The 17,247-nt window shown below is 39.6% G+C and overlaps 1 protein-coding gene across 1 annotated transcript in view; it reads right to left on the minus strand.

Moving 5' to 3' along the window:
* MDN1 (midasin AAA ATPase 1) overlaps positions 1 to 17,247 on the minus strand; it is a 164,956-nt gene that overhangs the window by 2,105 nt on the left and 145,604 nt on the right. Inside the window, exons 87-101 of the mRNA XM_077812817.1 lie at positions 15,985 to 16,128; positions 14,553 to 14,688; positions 13,583 to 13,896; positions 13,115 to 13,276; positions 12,377 to 12,478; positions 12,015 to 12,216; positions 10,891 to 11,067; positions 10,060 to 10,220; positions 8,417 to 8,506; positions 6,537 to 6,652; positions 5,679 to 5,853; positions 4,230 to 4,303; positions 4,006 to 4,120; positions 2,482 to 2,545; positions 1,173 to 1,315 (exon numbers count right to left, since the gene is read on the minus strand). Coding sequence (XP_077668943.1) covers positions 1,173 to 1,315; positions 2,482 to 2,545; positions 4,006 to 4,120; positions 4,230 to 4,303; positions 5,679 to 5,853; positions 6,537 to 6,652; positions 8,417 to 8,506; positions 10,060 to 10,220; positions 10,891 to 11,067; positions 12,015 to 12,216; positions 12,377 to 12,478; positions 13,115 to 13,276; positions 13,583 to 13,896; positions 14,553 to 14,688; positions 15,985 to 16,128 — 2,175 coding nt within the window. The remainder of the gene's footprint in view (positions 1 to 1,172; positions 1,316 to 2,481; positions 2,546 to 4,005; positions 4,121 to 4,229; positions 4,304 to 5,678; positions 5,854 to 6,536; positions 6,653 to 8,416; positions 8,507 to 10,059; positions 10,221 to 10,890; positions 11,068 to 12,014; positions 12,217 to 12,376; positions 12,479 to 13,114; positions 13,277 to 13,582; positions 13,897 to 14,552; positions 14,689 to 15,984; positions 16,129 to 17,247) is intronic.

Genomic DNA, 17,247 nt, shown 5'->3' on the forward strand with positions numbered 1-17,247 from the left:
AAAGTTTTTAGTGTATCCATCACTGTGGATGCAAGAAGTGCAAATGAAGGAAGTAATTCCTTGTAAAGTACCCGCAAAAAGAAAAGGAGTAATTGTGGCACCTTAGAAACTAACAAATTTATTTGAGCATAAGCTTTCGTGAACTACAACAGCTCACTTCATCAGATGCATTCGATGAAGCTTACGCTCAAATATATTTCAGAGTAGCAGCCCTGAAAGCACGAAAGCTTATGCTCAAATAAATTGGTTAGTCTCTAAGGTGCCACAAGTACTCCTTTTCTTTTTGCGGATACAGACTAACACAGCTGCTACTCTGAAACTTGTAAAGTACGTGAGTACCAACTGTATTGGAAAGTCGCAGTTCGCACCTCTCCTGCCCACATCTTGAGGCACAATCATGCTCACAATTTTATCAATGGAGTTCAAAACACCCTGGAATTACTTTTAGGGTCCCAACACCTTGTCTGCCAAGGAAGTGACAAACTAGCCCAGGACAAGGAAGAGTCCTTGCGTAGGCTTTTGTGGGATGAAAACTGGGTGCTTTTCTGTCAGACAGAACCTTTCTGAATAGTTGGGGGCACACTGTTCATAACTAGGAGATGGTTACACATAATGCAATGGTATGGTACTATATTCTGATCAGGGCCCTTGCATACGATCAGAATACAAATACATTCTTACTATCTACCAGAAAACTACAGCAAATATTTTTCTATAAACCAATTTATGGTAGATTTAGGCAATTCAACAGCACAGCCAACAGAAAATACTTTACAGCACACAGTATTGTGCTGGTTGCCTCCCAGTACAAATAAAATGACACGGTTCCAAACCCAAAGAGTTTAAAATCTAATTTCAAATATGGCATAAGGAGTCACAGTAGAGAGAGGTTGAGGGAGCACTGACAGATGTTGCACATGAATTAAATTTTAATGACTTCACTAAAGGATAGTGAACAGCAAAGTGAACCAAAGAATTATTTTATATTAAACAAAATATCTTTGTTGACTCCTACAAAAGGCATAACCCAACTGTAGTGGCAAATGTACGATGGCTAGAAAAAATGATCTTGGTATAAATTCCCAGCTAATTTTATAAGGCAACCATTAAGAATACTGTGTGTAGCTTTCCTTTCACTGCCCAGAATGCTGTTTGATTGTTCACTCACTCACCCGGGAATTAGGATTATCTAATACGACAAAAATGACAAAGATATTGGCATTTTGAGCAGCCTGAACTGCTGCTGTGACTCGTTCCTTGCCTTCTAGGAAAAGGCCTCTTCCATCAGATACTATCAAGAGCAGCTGAGCAGTTTCTAAGCACAGGGAAAACAATATTTTCAGTTCCAATAAATAAGAACTTCTAACTCATTTAAATTGAAAACAAAAACATTGCATTTTATCACAAATTATTTTTGTTGTATGCACAATGGAAAACCTCAATAACCTCCATAAGAAAACAAAGTTCTGGTCAATTATTATTCTGTGACTTTTAAAAATTAAATTACAGCCCCAAGCAGATCAGGAAAGAGAATTTCTCTCCTAGAGATATGAGTTAGGCTTTGTCTACACGAGCACTTTTGTCGATCGGGGTGTGAAAAAAATACCGCCCTGACCGTCATAAGTTTCACCGACAAAAGTGTCAGTGTGGACAGTGATATGTCAGCAGGAAACGCTCTCCCACCAGCATAGAGCGGCTACATAGGAGACCTCACAGCAGCGCAGCTGCAGGGGTACTGCTGTGCTGCTGTAGTGTAGACATAGCCTTAGGCAATTTTTAAATGGCCATTACCTCCATAAGGAAAGATAACAGGCAGGAAAACTAAACTAGTGAATAAAGGTCTGGTATTGCATTCCTTGCTCACCACACTTGTCAGTTAGATAGGAATTTTGGGTGCACAAGGAATTCAAAGATTAGGCACCAGCTCTGCAGACTTGACTACTGCACATATCTGCTAAGGGGTTTATCCAACTTTCACTAAAATCAGTGTGAGCCTTTCTGAAGGTCAATGATTTCAAAGGTGTTTGAATAAAATATGTTACAACTTTAGTGCAATAAACTATTTCTAAACACAACTTAGTTGCTTTTTTTTTGGCTAAATACCCAAAAAGTCTATACAGAATGTCTATTAAAATATTTTTTGAGATAACGAAGCACAAAACATGGTCTTGAACACATCTTTTTTTTTGCTTTATTTGAAAGATCATCAAATGGATCTTTTTTGTTTTGCTTAATTTGCTACTTAGTCCTGCAAATGGTATTCAAAGTTTCAGCTTTTAAAATGGAAGTGCCAAAAGAGCCTCTTCACCAAACATTCCATTTGAACATTGAAGACCATGGTGCTGAAAAGTAAGTGTCATCTCAATGCTGCAAGTCTTCACAGTTTTTCTCTATGACAGCATAGGAAAGATATTGCATTAAGACTGTAGTGAGCTATGTTGCGATGGTAACAAGTATAATTAGCATTTAAAAAGTGCTTACCTGGATTGATATTTTGAGACAACTGCTGTGCTGCAGCAAACATATTTGCTGATGATTCTAGAAACTGCAGCGAAGACAAACAAGAGAAAAGCAAGCTAATTATAAGCCGATGCATTAATGCTGGAAAGATTTTTAAAACAATTGAACTGGTTAAGAGAGTTCATCAGACTTTTCTACATCTCCTACAAGTTGCTACTGAATGTGGAAGATCGCTGGAGTTGTCTGGGTGCCTATCAATGGCTGCTGTTCTTGATGGCAGTATGGGCATATTAGGGATGCCAGAACCACAAGACAGTCCAACAAAGGAGAAAACTCAGGCAAGGTCCAAAAGGTACCGCTACAAGATTTTTTTCAAGAACCAGCCAAAAGCAAAAGAATGACTTTGGTAAACTGATCCTCTTCAGAGCAAGTCCTGGTGCTTGGTCAATTAAAAGATACCAGTAATCACGTCCGGAGTTCTCTTTCTCCCTGTGGCCATAATCCTGAATTAGGATTAAGGCTATGAGTCGGTCAGAGAGGTCACGGATTCCGTGATTTCACATGACCTCCACAATTTCAGCCTGAGCAGCAGGACTCCAGCTGTCAGCCCCGGGTGATGGCATAGGCACCAACTTCTACTCGCAGCAGGGGGTGCTTGACCCCCCCCACCCCTGATCCCGCCCCGACTCCACCCTGCCCCACCCCTCCTGCCCCCATTCCAACCCCTTCCCCAAAATTTCCGCCCCAACTCCGCCCCTATTCCGACTCCTTCCCCAAATCCCCGACCCAGGCACACCTCTTCCCCTGAGTGAGCCATGTTCCCACTCCTCCCCTGTCCCTCCCGGAGCTTGCTATGCTGCCAAACAGCTGTTTGGCGGCGGCAAGTGCTGGGAGGTAGGCAGAGGACCAGGGACGCAGCGCGCTCAGGGGAGGAGACAGAGGTGAGGGCAACTTGGCTGCCGGTGGGTGCAGAGCACCCATTAATTTTTCCCCGTGGGTGCTCCAGCTCCGGAGCACCCATGGAGTCGGCGCCTATGGGTGGTGGTGCTCTGGCTCCAGCCTACTCGGCTTCTGTGATTTATTCTTTATTGCCACATCCTGTCTGTGACTTCTACTAAAAATACCCATGACAAAATCTTAGCCTTAATTGGGATCCACTAAAATAAATTCCTGCTGGACTTAAAATGGGACTCTTCCCCTACGCACTTAAATGGGATTCTGCATTAGTGCAGAACTTATACTAGTAAATCCAAATGTAGGATTAGCACCTGTACCAAAAATACAGTACAGCCTGAGCTGGGGGACTATCAGGGGAGAAGAGCACAAACAAAATTGACACTGCTGAGGATTAACTATTGCAACAAGATGCTAAGCTCTCCTATCCCTTATCTACTGAAGGTTAAATTGATGTACAGTGGAACAGCCATGCCATTCATGTATTTTGTTTTTATGTAAACATGAACAGTGCCTAAAGCCATGATTGTGAATGTCTTGTCTGGAACAAAAATTCTGCAACCCTGCAGTCCAAGAGGTACTTCTGCATACCTGAGCTATCTTAGTTTTCTTTTGTTGAAATTTGCAGAGGCGTAATATCCGTGTTCCTGACTGGTCACTGAATGGTTCATGGAATGGGTGCAGAAGTTGAACTGTCTCTCCAAAGCTGAAATTAAGTGTCATATGTGTGTGTTAAAAATATGTTTAATAAGAATTCTATATTGCTAATTTGCTCTAAAAATCTTAAAATAAATCCATGCTTAAAATATTCTCACCTACATACAGCAATCTGCCCCACTTCCAGAAGAGTCAATGCATTTCCAATCACTGCCAGGGATTCATATGCAAGCTAGGAAAAATGAAGTTAATCAAGATGAAGCAAAATGTTCAAAAGTATTTCTGTATTCAGGGTTGTTGTAGCCATGTCAGTCTCAGGATGTGAGAGATATAAGGTTGGTAAGGTCATATCTTTTATTGGAATAACTTCTGTTGGTGACAGATACAAGCTATGGAGCTACACAGAGCTCTTCCACAGGGCTGGGAAAGGTACTCAGTATCACAGCTAAATACAAGGTGGAACAGATAGTTTAGCATAGGCAGTTGGCACATATTCTAATGGACCATTTGAGATGAAGTGGCCAGTTAACATCCCTGTAGTCATAGGATGAAAAGGAGGGTTAGTGGGTTACAGATTGCTGAAATAAGCCAGAAGTCCAGTGTCTTTATTAAGACCACGATTTCTAGTGTCTACCAAAGTTATGAATTTAAGCGCCCAGACTCATCTTTTGAAAGTGTTTTGCAGTTTCCCTTTGAGGATGAGGACTGATAGGTCAGATATAGAGTGATCGCTTTGTGAAAAGTGTTCGCCCACAAGTGATATGGTGGTTTTGTCATTTATCATTTTCCTGTGTGAGTTCATTCGTGAGCGTAGTGATTGTCTGGTTTCACTTACATAGTTGTTATTGGGGCATTTAGTACACTGGATGAGGTACACCACATTTTGTGGTGAAGTGTTGCCAGTTCAATCTTTCAATCTTTTGGTGCTGAATTAAAAGCATATCAAAGTTCATTTTCATAATCCAGGAAAATCAAATTTAAATACCACCCGTTAAGTATTTGTTTCCTTATATAATTGTGCATCTGTGTATATCAAATACAAACCTAGAGATATTACAAGCAAAACATTCGAAAAAATCTGATTTGAGGTATTAATGAATTACAGAAAGATTATGTTGCTGCTATTTGCAGTCAACTGAAATCCTGAGATAGGATATACACACTAACAGTTTAGGCTGATGAATGTAAATTAAAATGCTGCAATAATCAGACTGAGGGGAGTAAACATTTTTACTCAATACAAATTCTGTACTTTATAGATATATAAATGTGTCACTCATTTACCAATGAAGCACAAAATATGCATTCTATACTGCAATTTAAAATATTTTAATAGTAGAGTTTGACTAAGGATTAGAAACTGCTTAAACTATCTTCATATTTTATGTGAGACATATTCAATTAATAGTGGACTCTCCTGTAAATTCAATCCTCTATCAGAGTCACCAATCCCTGTCTACTCAATAACAGCACCTTCCATGCAGAACAATTCTTGATATAAATCAGCTCTTCTTCTGATATACAATTATAAAAAAAGACCTTGTTTACTGTACTGCTTCATCATTATTTTGTGGAATAGGTTCCTTCCAAGATTTTATTTGCCCTACCTGTTTGGAGTGGTTGTCTATCATACTAGACGAGTCATCAATGGCCAAGCAAATCTGGTACTGACGTTTGCTGGGCTTGGTTCTTCGCAACCAGATTTTATCCTTTCGGAACTGACTGGCAATATATGGAATCACTTTGCGCATATTCAGTCTTTTTCCTGTTCTGTAATCACCTCTGAGAGTTAAGGAGCCAACAAAAATATTAGTGGGGAGAGTCATTTTATTGATAATAGTTTATACAATTTGGTAATTATGCACAGCAACACAGGCCGAGATTTTCAGAACTGGATGTCTAAAATTAGGCTCTTATGTCAATATTTAGGCCCCTACAAATTGGTCTGATTTTCAGCTCTATGGGGAGTTGGATGCTCAGCACTTCTGAAAACAGATTTTTAATGTAGGTGCCTAAATATGGAATTAGGAGCCTGACTTTAGGTACCCAGTATTGAAAATTTTGGTAAAAAATTGTTTGACTTAAATCTTGTTCACAATCACTTGGAACTAAACGGTGAATAATGCGGAGAAGATTTTGACTTCTAACATCATTTTGACTCACTAGAGCTTCCACTGAAATCAGTTCTATCATTGTATAAAAAAACCACCAAAAAAACTACAGACTCAAGACAGTGAAGTCTTACAATTCTTCACTACCAAATCACATTTGCAAGTCATCAGATTTGAGAGTTCTAAGAGTTCTAATTAAAAAATAAAATGAATGTGCATGCATATAGGTAACAGTTACTACAAATATTAGAGGATACTGCTGAGGCCCAAAAGCAACAAGCTGTGGCTGTAAAGACGCTTGGCCCACAAAATGAGAGGTTAAGAGGCTAGAAGCCTTACACAGAAAAGACTTACTTCAACTTGGCTGCCTGAGTGGGTTCAAGTATGAGTCGTAGCTGCTCACAGAGCTGTTGTGAAAGAGGAGCGGTCAGTGCTAAATACCTCTGCCACATCTCAGCTGCCGTCTTTTCCTGTAACAGTACCAGACGAGACAAAACTCACTACATTCATTATGGACAAATGAAAAGCTGCGAAAAGCTGGAAGGAGAGAGCACAAGTCTGAGGACAACATTAATAGGACAAAGTAAGTCCTTCTGGTGAAGTTAGTGGGAAATGCTTTTCGAAGGACTTATTTCTGGGCTCCAGTGGAATGTTCAAAAGAAAGCCTTCTAAAGGCAGAACAGTGTACTTATGTGCAGCTGAAGTTTTAAAGGCTAAAAAAAAATAATTAAATCAATTCAGCAGGCTGAGCAGCTGACAATACTGTTACTGGAGGTATAACTAGTGCTGTGTAGTATACTGGCACTATTGGAGGAATCCATCCTGGAGTTGGAAAAGTCCTTGACAGAGGTAATGAGAAGTACTGGTGGGTGGATAAATAACCAATATATCACTCTCCATAAAGAAAGAGTTTATATGGAATGGAGCTAAGTGGCTTTTCCATGCAGCTGACTTGCTAGTGACCTGAAAGAAGGAAAAGAAATTTTGAATAGATCTCCTGGAAAGAGGCCATACCATCAGGCCTTATTGCTATCTAGAAAGGGGCAGCCGATGTATTTATTTTTTCCAATGACTCCTACCATGCCAAGGAAAGTGCTACTGAAACATGTTACTCTGAACTGGTTTGAGCTAGAGAACCAAGCAGTATCTTATCTCTCACTATGAATTTGCAAAATACATTGTTTTAAAGAGCAATTTTTACAATCTTAATAAACAGAAAAGTGTCTTCTCCTTTAAAATTAATCTTACTAAACTTGTAACGTGTACGGAAAAATGTTGACTAAGGGCTCGAATACTAGCTTCTCTTTGATTAGTAAGGATGATATCTGTGTACCTCTCCTGCAAATGGACCTGCCCAGGCATGAGAGTCTGCCTGTGCAGTTTCATTTGCTGGACAGGGTCCTTACATCATAAGACAGCAGAAAATGGTGCACAGATACCTCTTATTTTAGTCAACTCAGCTGTAAAGAGAAGACTTTATTAGCATTAGATTTTAAAAACCTCCCTTTAAACGTCACAGTATTCTAATGTCCAATGGCCGTTCTTGCCTCCAAGCCTACACCAAATGGTTTTAACATTTCCACTACAATTGCCACTTTATAAACAGTAATGTTTTGATAGTTAAACTAGCACCACAACAAGATGGCTGCTGGCCCATGGTCTCTGAGACTGGGTGTTAAAAATGACATCACTTTTTAGCAGGGTGACTGCCAATAAGAGGAGTCTCCATAATGACAATTTTAATCAAGAGTAATTTTCAATACAATTTAGTTTATAGCTGTGGTAATCGCAGCCAAGTTGAAGGAAGTTCTGGCATTAGACAATCTAAAAACAGATATTGTAACACTGCAGACAAAGGGGGCAGCTTCCAGTAGCAATGTCTACAGACTGGTACAGGTACAGTGGCATGTAACCCTGGTAAATTGCAGGTGTCACATACTCATTGTGTAAGGACTTGACAGGTTTGAGAGAGAAGTGTCTCACTAACTTGACAGGTTAGAGGTCATTACCAGAGCAAGTTCAGAGCAGCTTTCTCTAAACTGCAGATAATGCTTTGGAAACATGATTTGAATCATTGCCCAGGTGGAAGGTTTGTGTTAAGAAGTTTAAAGGACAAGCTAAACACCATAAGACAGAGGGAGATCCAGACTGTAAGTCTTCATCCATAACTTCAATACAATACAATATGAAAGAGCGCACATTAAGGATTCCTATTGCAGGTTAAGATCACTAACCTCATCTGGGTTTCCAGATTGCTGAGTTTGCCAAGCTTCCAGTTGCTTTTCCAGTTCCTGTCTCAACTCTTCAGGATCTTTAATTATATGCTAAAGGTAGATTTATGAGAAACGGAGATAGTCCATATATCAGTAACCTCCAATCTTTACAGCATCATAAAAAAATTAGTAAGAGCCATTGAGAATTATAATAATGGCTAAGATACCTAGAAAACCAAGTTTAGCTTTCATTTTAAATTTCCATGATTGCTATTATCTCTTCTTGTTCTTCTGTACAGACACATAATTTTGGTTGTTACATGTATTTTGAATATGTATTAGAAGTACTGAATTTCAAGATGATTGATTTAAGTTGCCTTGCATCAAACTGTTGATTTTAATAATGACAGTAAAAAGAAAAATCAGTCTATTTCAATTTATTTAAATTTCCCAAAAGAAAAAGTTCACTCAGCAGCTAGTGGTAGACTCAAATAATTTTTTCTATTTAATGTATTAACATAGTATGGCAACTCACCTATCAGGCTAATATATTACTGTTTGATAGCTTGTGCACGCTTTGTTAAAATAACTTAAATTATATTTCTTCAGTCTTCACTGATGGTAACAGGACCTCAGACATCTAATCTTAGAGAGTAACTTAACAGGACTACAGTAAATGGGCCACATAATTGGTATTAAATAATCTCTAAAACCTGCATATTAGAAAGTTTAAAAATATTTTTCTTTATTGGGTTTTGTTTTAAACAAAATATTCAGCACATCACTGGAGAATCAGAAAAGTGCTGATAATTTCTGATCCCACAAGGAACTGTAAATCTCTCTTGTAATCTACTGCAGGTTAAGCGTAGGGGGGAATGGGAGTGTGTATGTATAGAACCCAGCTCCCTCTCCCTCGCTAAAAGCGAAGGGAGACCTCAACCCTTTTCCCCATGGCTTAGGTAAGTGATGCCTCCCCTCCTCATCTGGTGCAACAGGAGCTCCCCATCCTGTTTTAGTCTATTTTAATCACTTGATCTACCTGTATGTTTCCTCTTGTTTCACCTGTACATGGAAGAGCTAGACTATTCGGACCACAATTATATGGCATCTTTGCAGTCAGTAGCACTTCTCATAATGTTGTTTCATTCTTACTGGTAGGTCATTTGACACTACCAATATGTACAGGAACTTCAAAATACACTCCCTCTATCCCAAAATATCTGAAATTGTGATATACTAAGACAACAAATTAAGATGAAAGGGTTTTGGCAATATCACACTGAAAAGGTTCCTCTTTCATAAACTGGCCCTCCACATAGCACATGTCTATACCAGAATTGCTATCTATAGACTGCTCAACCACAACCGATACCACAATTCTCCCCCAAATCTTCCCTGCCACTAAGGCTATTCCAATGCCACTGATGCACAGCTCCCACAACCCATCAGTGCAGGCCACACACTCCTGCCCACCCTTCCTCCTCTGCATGGGTGTTTAACCAGCGGGGGACACCCCAGATGTAACCAAGTAGTGGGGGAAATAAGAGTTTACATTCTAAATGAGCACTTCTCAGCTGTAAATTACATTAGATAGCTTCTCTCTCTCTCTCTCACTATTTCATATCCTTATGTAAAACAGCAGTGGGATGCTTTTGGTACAGTACCAGGACTGTAGTGTCCATCAAAAATTGATGGGCCGTATGTATAGTAGAGTCTTGGTTTCTTTCTGGTTCCTCCTCTGGCACCTTTGGTTGTTTGTCTGCGTTAGCATCTTTGACCTCCTCGGAGTTGAAAGCCTGGATTTCCAACTCTGTTTCATCAGACCCTATAGTTACATAATGCACAGTTACTAAACATCGTGTCCACTAAATTAAATTATGTCTACTATATCTTGGCTCCCATGGGCAGAGAATTCCCAAGTCTATAATGTGCTTTGGAGCTTTTCCTGTTTTGGGCAGTTATGGTTGACAACAGTCAGGCCCATCTTCCTGCCAGCTGAGAGCAGCTCAGTTCTATTGCCCCTTTTCCTTTGAGACAGTTCACTTCTCTTTATTCCATTCCCACTCAGCCCATCTAACCATTTTCTTCTCCAATTGGCACTTCTATGCTACTGCGCCTGAGGAGACCACTCAGCCCACCCCACAGACCCCTATTGTCTTGTTAAAATTGGGTTTTCTTGCATGCATCTGTGTGCTCCTGTCACTCAGATTGAAATGCATCTATAAGCCAGTTAAGAATGAAAAGAATTGACATCTGCCCACCTAAACGGAAACCATTTGCCTTCTTTATGGAAGTGAAAAAAGATTAAGGAGACCATTGTCTTGAAAGGGAGTAGCAAGGTACTCTGCCTCTCAACCAATTTAATAGTTAATGCTGGTTGCTGACTGGGACTTACAGTCGCAGCTTCAAACAAGCCCATTAAAAGCAGGCGTTTCAGAAATATCTATATAGAACTTCTTTAAAGGAAGTGAGGGGGCTATTTAAGGAGAGTTTACCAAGGGTTTTAGTGGCACTATACTTCTTTACTTCTGGCTTCAGCTCCTCTGTGTCTACAGCATTGAGATCTTCATTGTTCTGCATTTCTGTCTCCATGGCTGCTTCTTCAGAAACCACCTCTTCCTTCTCTTCACCAAGAGGCATAGTAGGTTTCTGCTGCTCCTTGCTAGCTACATCTGAACAAAGGGAACAGGACACACATTAAAGGAAAAAAAACAACTACTTTGCATTTTGAGGTTCTTCCATATCAGCACTCTAACAGAAAAACACATATCATATTTCAAATACCTGAAACCTCTATTTTGTTTTCTCTCAAGGTTTCACTTAAGTAAAACTTAAATCTGTGAAGCCGTTGAATGGGTGGAAAAATCAGTCTGAGCTATTGTCTCAATCACTGTACAATGTGAGCTGTGCTATGCTAGGAAACTAATGGTGTTAATCTACTTAAATTAATAATGGTTTTAAGTTATTGCTTTTTCAAACCCCGCATCCTCTCTGCCCCCAAAAAACCAAATAATAATAATAATAAAAAAAATACTCCAATGCGTTAAAAAAGCCAGCAACTTACTTCATATGGAGTAAACATAAAAAATGTACTTGGTTAACCTGAATATTTCACAGGAGTGTTAACAATGAAGACTGCAAGGCAAACAAAGTGAGATTTAAGGTAAAGTTTTTAAAAGTTTCAAACTTATGTAGGTGCCTAAGTCCCATTTTTAAAAGTGACTGACACTTAGAACCCTACGTTTCACTCAAAATCAATGGCAGTTCAGGTCCTAAGTACCTAAGTCACTTTTGAAAATGGGATTTAGGTACTTCTAAAAACTTTAAGCTTGATCTATTGTGTCCAACTTTACCAGTACCAATGAAACAGTGATTTTATTATGAAAGAAGAGCAAAAAGCAATTACTTAAAAATCTGAAAAATTAAAAAAAAAATCAAGAAATTTATTAAAAACAAAAGTTTGCTAAAAATCTTTAAACTATTTTGTTCCTATACACTGAGCCAAAATGGTGTAATTAGTAAGAAACTCTTCAGATAATAGGAGCCTTGCCCTCAATTCTGCAATGTTCATTCTTTAAATCTGAAGTTAATCTCTGAAGCCTTGTAAACACTGCCATACCATAAGTTTGTGCATCGTAGGATTCAGTGCCTTGTTTAATGTGTTCAAACGCATCAGCTTCTTCCACATTTTGTTCAGGCTGAGTTGTATTCTGTTTGGCTTCACTGCTGGATTCTATGGTTCTCAGTCGCTTGTGGACATGTTCACTGTGGTCCCCCATTGAGCGCTCATTGTCAGCCTGACCAGGTTTCCTCTTAAAACTCTGAAAATGGTAAATAAACACCAGGCATTTCTGATAAGGAAGTTGGAATCCAACCAAAAGGTTATGAACCAGAGTAAACAACAAGTAATTTATTTATTTGGTATTGCATGTTAGAAATTAATTTTTACTACTATAATGTACAAGAAAAAGAAAACGCAACCTGTGTATTTTTTCTGCTTTGTTTCTGAGAAGCCAGTCGTGCCATTAAGTTGGATTCATGGCCTTCTGTTTGATTTGCATCTGCAGCTCCACTCCCATGTTCCTAAAAGACAAAAGGCCACAAGGAAAAAATATTCACCTGCTCTTCTGCTGGCTTGTAAGAAAACTGTCGTCGCAAGACTAGGCATAAATGCTTTAGCACTTACTATACAAAAATTCTAGAAACTAAATGGGACTATGGCTTTTCATCTTATACAACTGAGCTATGGCTGAGCTGAACTGAGTTCTGGGGAATAAAAGTAAGAGCTTGCGTATATGTGCTATTTTTGTAGTGTGCAGATAATACACAATTCCATGGCTGAAGAATTAGCAAAAACAAACACCTCTGAGTGCCTGGGAGTTATCTGAAGAAACTGCAGATAAATTCATATAGATACACTCAGACTCAAATTTGAGAAAACTAATATTGTTTCTTGCTTGTAATTTGTCCCTAACTGTATTTAAACTTAGTATATACACAAGCGCTTTCCACATTCAGATAACCCTTTAAAGAGTATTCACTCTGTTCTAGATGTACAAAAGGAAGCACACAGATAAATTTGAAGTTAGATTCCCTAAGTATTAATAAGGACAAAACACTTCAAAGATATAATGCCCAAACTGCTTATTTAAAAAGCATTTAACAAGACAAAACAAAAAATCCATAGAAGTTCAACTAAGATATTTCCATTTATTTCACCTCTTTAGCCTGGTCCTTTTCTGAAGCTGCTCCAGCCAGCTCAACAGCACTGTCACTCTGCAGATTTTCTTCTCCTGTCGACCCATGAGCTTCATGTTCCATTCTCTCTACAGATTCAGATAACTGCTCATCCTTCTCCAGACTATCTTCATCCTCTTCTTCCTGAAGTGATATCAAATACAGGTCTAGCACTCTAAAAATGTAGGGGCATGGTCATCGTGGTGACATAAGCTAGTTTAGAAATAAGCAGTGTCTATTTTATCTAAGTGGGGAATCCGTATTTCTCCCACAATATCACTGGAATTTTCTTCAGGTGTTTCTGCCACTACTGCCACAGGAAAAAAAATATCATAAGCCTCTTAATGGAGAAGTAAAGTTGTTATTCTTCAAATAAGGGAGAATTCCTCTGCTAAATTTTATTAAAAGAAACCCTAATTATCCATATAGAGTAAAAACATGTTTTTTAACCTGAGGTTGAAGGCCTTGGTCAGCAGCTGGGATCCCTTTCTCTCTCTCCTCTTCAGCAGATTCTTTATCTTCTGTCAGTGGTTGTGTTTTCTCCTCTTCATTTTCCTCAGAGTTTTCCGTATTTCCTTCTTCTTGGTCATCAGCTTCTTCCCCCACTTCACCTTCACCCTCTGCTTTATCTTCAGAAGTGCTTCCTTCAGCTGGCTCTGGATCTCTGCCTGTATCTTGAGTATCTTCTCCATCCTTATCTTCTCCATTTTCAGCCTCATCTAAATCCACTGGCTTCTCTTCTATCTCAAAAGGATTTTCTTCTTCTGAGTTAAAGGATAAAGAAGTGATATAAAACTTTCAGCAAACAGAGAAAGCCTAACTGGAAGAAAAAAGCCTAGTGTTTCAAGATCATAACAGAAAAAAAATACAGCAGTCCCTTGTGTGCAGAATCTATGATTTTTCATAATAGCCATTTGCCTCCTCTCAGGTATGTATGTAAGGGCCCATCAGGGTCTATTCCTATTAACTAGCCCTGATCTAAATTTTCTCAGCTTTAAGTAGACTTTATTAAGTGCAAATACTTGGAGGTACTATAGAAAGTACAGAGAATGCAGCAACTGGGCAATAAAACATTCTGCCTGGGGAGGCTGTTGAATCATCACTACTAGATAACCCCTCGGAATATGTTAGATGAAATACTTGAATTATGAGATAAAATGTATTCCATACAGGTGACTGTAACAAATAGACTCTCATCCAGCCCTACTGTCCAATTCTTGATGCCAAAACATACTGTGAACTAACCAGTATATAAAACTAGCAATTTTTATCTTCTGGTCTTAATGGTACATTTGGGTTGTTGTGCAACAGATTTTCTTACAAGGGATCTTATCTGACTCTTCCCTCAAGCTCCTCACTATTTGAGGTTCCCAAATAGTTCTCCACTGCGTAGTTGTAGAGACAATTTCTTAGTTGGTACCTTCTCCCTCCTTGTCCTCATCACTCCTCTCTTCATTCTCTAAGTTCAGGTCATCAGGAAGGTCCAAAGCTTCAGCTTCAAGCTGCTTCTCTTGCTTACCATGATAGGGATCTGCCTCATTCTCATCATATTCACGCTGATAAGCAGGAGAAGGAAGCAACATATTGTAAGTACAGGGGAAGGGGAAACGGGTTAAGAAGCAATTTCTCTGGGAAATGGAGATACATATATGGCGCATTAAATTTTGCATTCAAAAATGGTAAATAGTAATTTCTACTAATTAGTTTCTCCAAGTCCCTAGGCCAGCCTGAACGGTGGGTTTGAAATTCTATTAAAGCAGCATATTCTTTTTGGTGAAGACACCCTGCTCTCTATCAAGATTAATTCCAGCAGTCATCTTTACCTTTTGTGCTGAATAAGGTGATGCGTCTCCTCAAGAACTGTACAAAGCTGCCCCCGGGGAAGCCTTTCATACCTTTTCAAAGACTCAGTGGGGTTAGGCTGTATAGCTGCCATCCTCAATTAACAGGTGCTGCCTGCAACATCTTTTCTAAAGTATGCACCCTGCTGTCTGTTCTAGAGCTGCCTGAATAGCAGAGAGGGATGCTAAAGAAAAGTATTTCTTACCCACTACTCTGGCTTTTTCTTTAAGCCTTGCTGTGCCAATCAATCCTTTCTGTCCCCAAACATCATGCTGCTGTGTTTAGAATATAATTTTTATTGTCCAAAGTCTTAGAGCAGCCAGCTCTATTTCACATCCCTAGGTTGCATAGCCATTGTTTGGGCTGGCATAGATGGGTTTCTGAGGACTAGCAATTTACAGACATAGAAAGTCACAAAAACTAAAGACTACTCAGTTTAGGATGCAACTAAGTCTGTGTACTTAATTCTTTATTTTTAAAACCTTACGACAAATGCACCAAGGACAAAATAGGCAGCAGTTTGAATAAATGTCACTGAATTGTGAGAGCAAAACTTCAGAATAGCACAGAATGGAGAGGCACTCTGCTGATCAATTAGTATTTTTAGGTAAAGTAAATGTAAGGAATCTCTGACTTTTGGAGCAATAGAATATATATAGTATATTGAATGTGTTATTTTTGTCACTAAGATATAGTATAGTTTTTGGCAAGGTTCTTCAGTTACTAGATAAAAACAATTCAAGTTCTCAGCAATACATAATGGACTAGAGGTATTTTAACAGCAGATCAGTATTCCCACTGAAATAATAAATGGCTTGTAACAATCTTGATTTTTCTTTTAAACTAGGCTAGCCATTTTTAATTTATATATATATATATATATATATATATATATTTTAATCAGCCAGTAATATGCCATTACAACCCTTAGCATAAGTAGTACAACATTACACGCTTCTGAAGACCCTTTAAAGTACAGTATTCTGAGTTCTGTTTTAAAACCTTTTTACCTCATCTATTTGTTCGTGAATTTTCTCTTTGTTTTCACCATCCTCTGCTTGTTCCTCTTTTTCTTCATCCTTGGATGGCTTCTTTTTATCATTTTTATTGCCTGCATCCAAGTTGTCATCTTTTGCAACAAGCTCAGAATCACCCTGAGTATGGACAAAAAAAATCCAGAAAGTGATTATGCAAAATGCTAAAAAGTCTGTGTAATTACAGGGCCGCAGTTCCCAAAGGAAACAAACCAAACACATTTAGGATATATTCAAATTGCCCCCTTCTGAGGCCACTACAGAAGTGGTTACCTTCTTCAATTAATGTGCAACTACTACAGTCATGACTGACTTACCCATACTCAGCAAGCATGGACAACCTTACATCAGGGCAAGGCAAAAGGTTCACAGGGGACATATTTGGTTCAGGGTGATTTAATTCAGTTGGACATGTGATTGCATTGTGAGTTCGAAACTCTCCATATCATGCTATAACTATGAGGATCAGATGCTTTCCTAAGGCTGGTCAGGAAAGTCCAAACTCTTGAAGATCAACTCTGGAGAAATCTGGGTTTGCTGAATTAGGGACAAGAGCCAAACCCTTACTGCTTCCATTTTACATACCCCCTCTTTTGAGGGGAGAATTTAACTACTCTCCCCCTTTATGACAGGTCTCATACTCTAGGTCACACTGAGTTAGTGAGGTTGTTACTCCTGAGGGCATTCTGCGCCAAAAAATTAAAAATTCTGTGCACAGTATTTTACAATTGTGCAAATTTTATTTGTCAAATATGTGGAGGCTCCAGCATGGCACTGGGGAGTACAGGCCACTGGCTGCACAGAGGTAGGAGATCACTCTGCAGCTCCCACGCCGGGACATGGCTCAACAGTGGGGCTGCACCCAATCCTGACACACCGCAAAGACTGAGCCTGCCTCAGAAACACCCCAGGGCCCTGCCCCTCTGTGCCAGGTTCACCAAGTGCAGGCAGGCTCAGTCCGGCAGGATCCAAGTGTGGAGGGGCTTAGTGTGGGGAGATCCAGGTGTGGGTTGAGAGGGTTCTTTGTGGGGCAATCTGGGTGCGGGAGGCAATCTGGATGCACAGTGGCTTGTTGGGGGGTTCTGGGTTCAATGGTAATGGGACTCTGTGGGGGGGGTGGGGGTCCAGGTGAAGATGGTTGGAGCTCAGCGAGGCAGAGTCTGGGTGTAGGCGGGGACAGAGTTCAGCAGGGGAGTCTGGAAGGGGGGGTTCAGTGGGAGGGTGAGGCTCAGTGGGGCG

This window comes from Eretmochelys imbricata, chromosome 3 (assembly GCF_965152235.1).
Source record: "Eretmochelys imbricata isolate rEreImb1 chromosome 3, rEreImb1.hap1, whole genome shotgun sequence".
NCBI lineage: Eukaryota > Metazoa > Chordata > Testudines > Cheloniidae > Eretmochelys > Eretmochelys imbricata.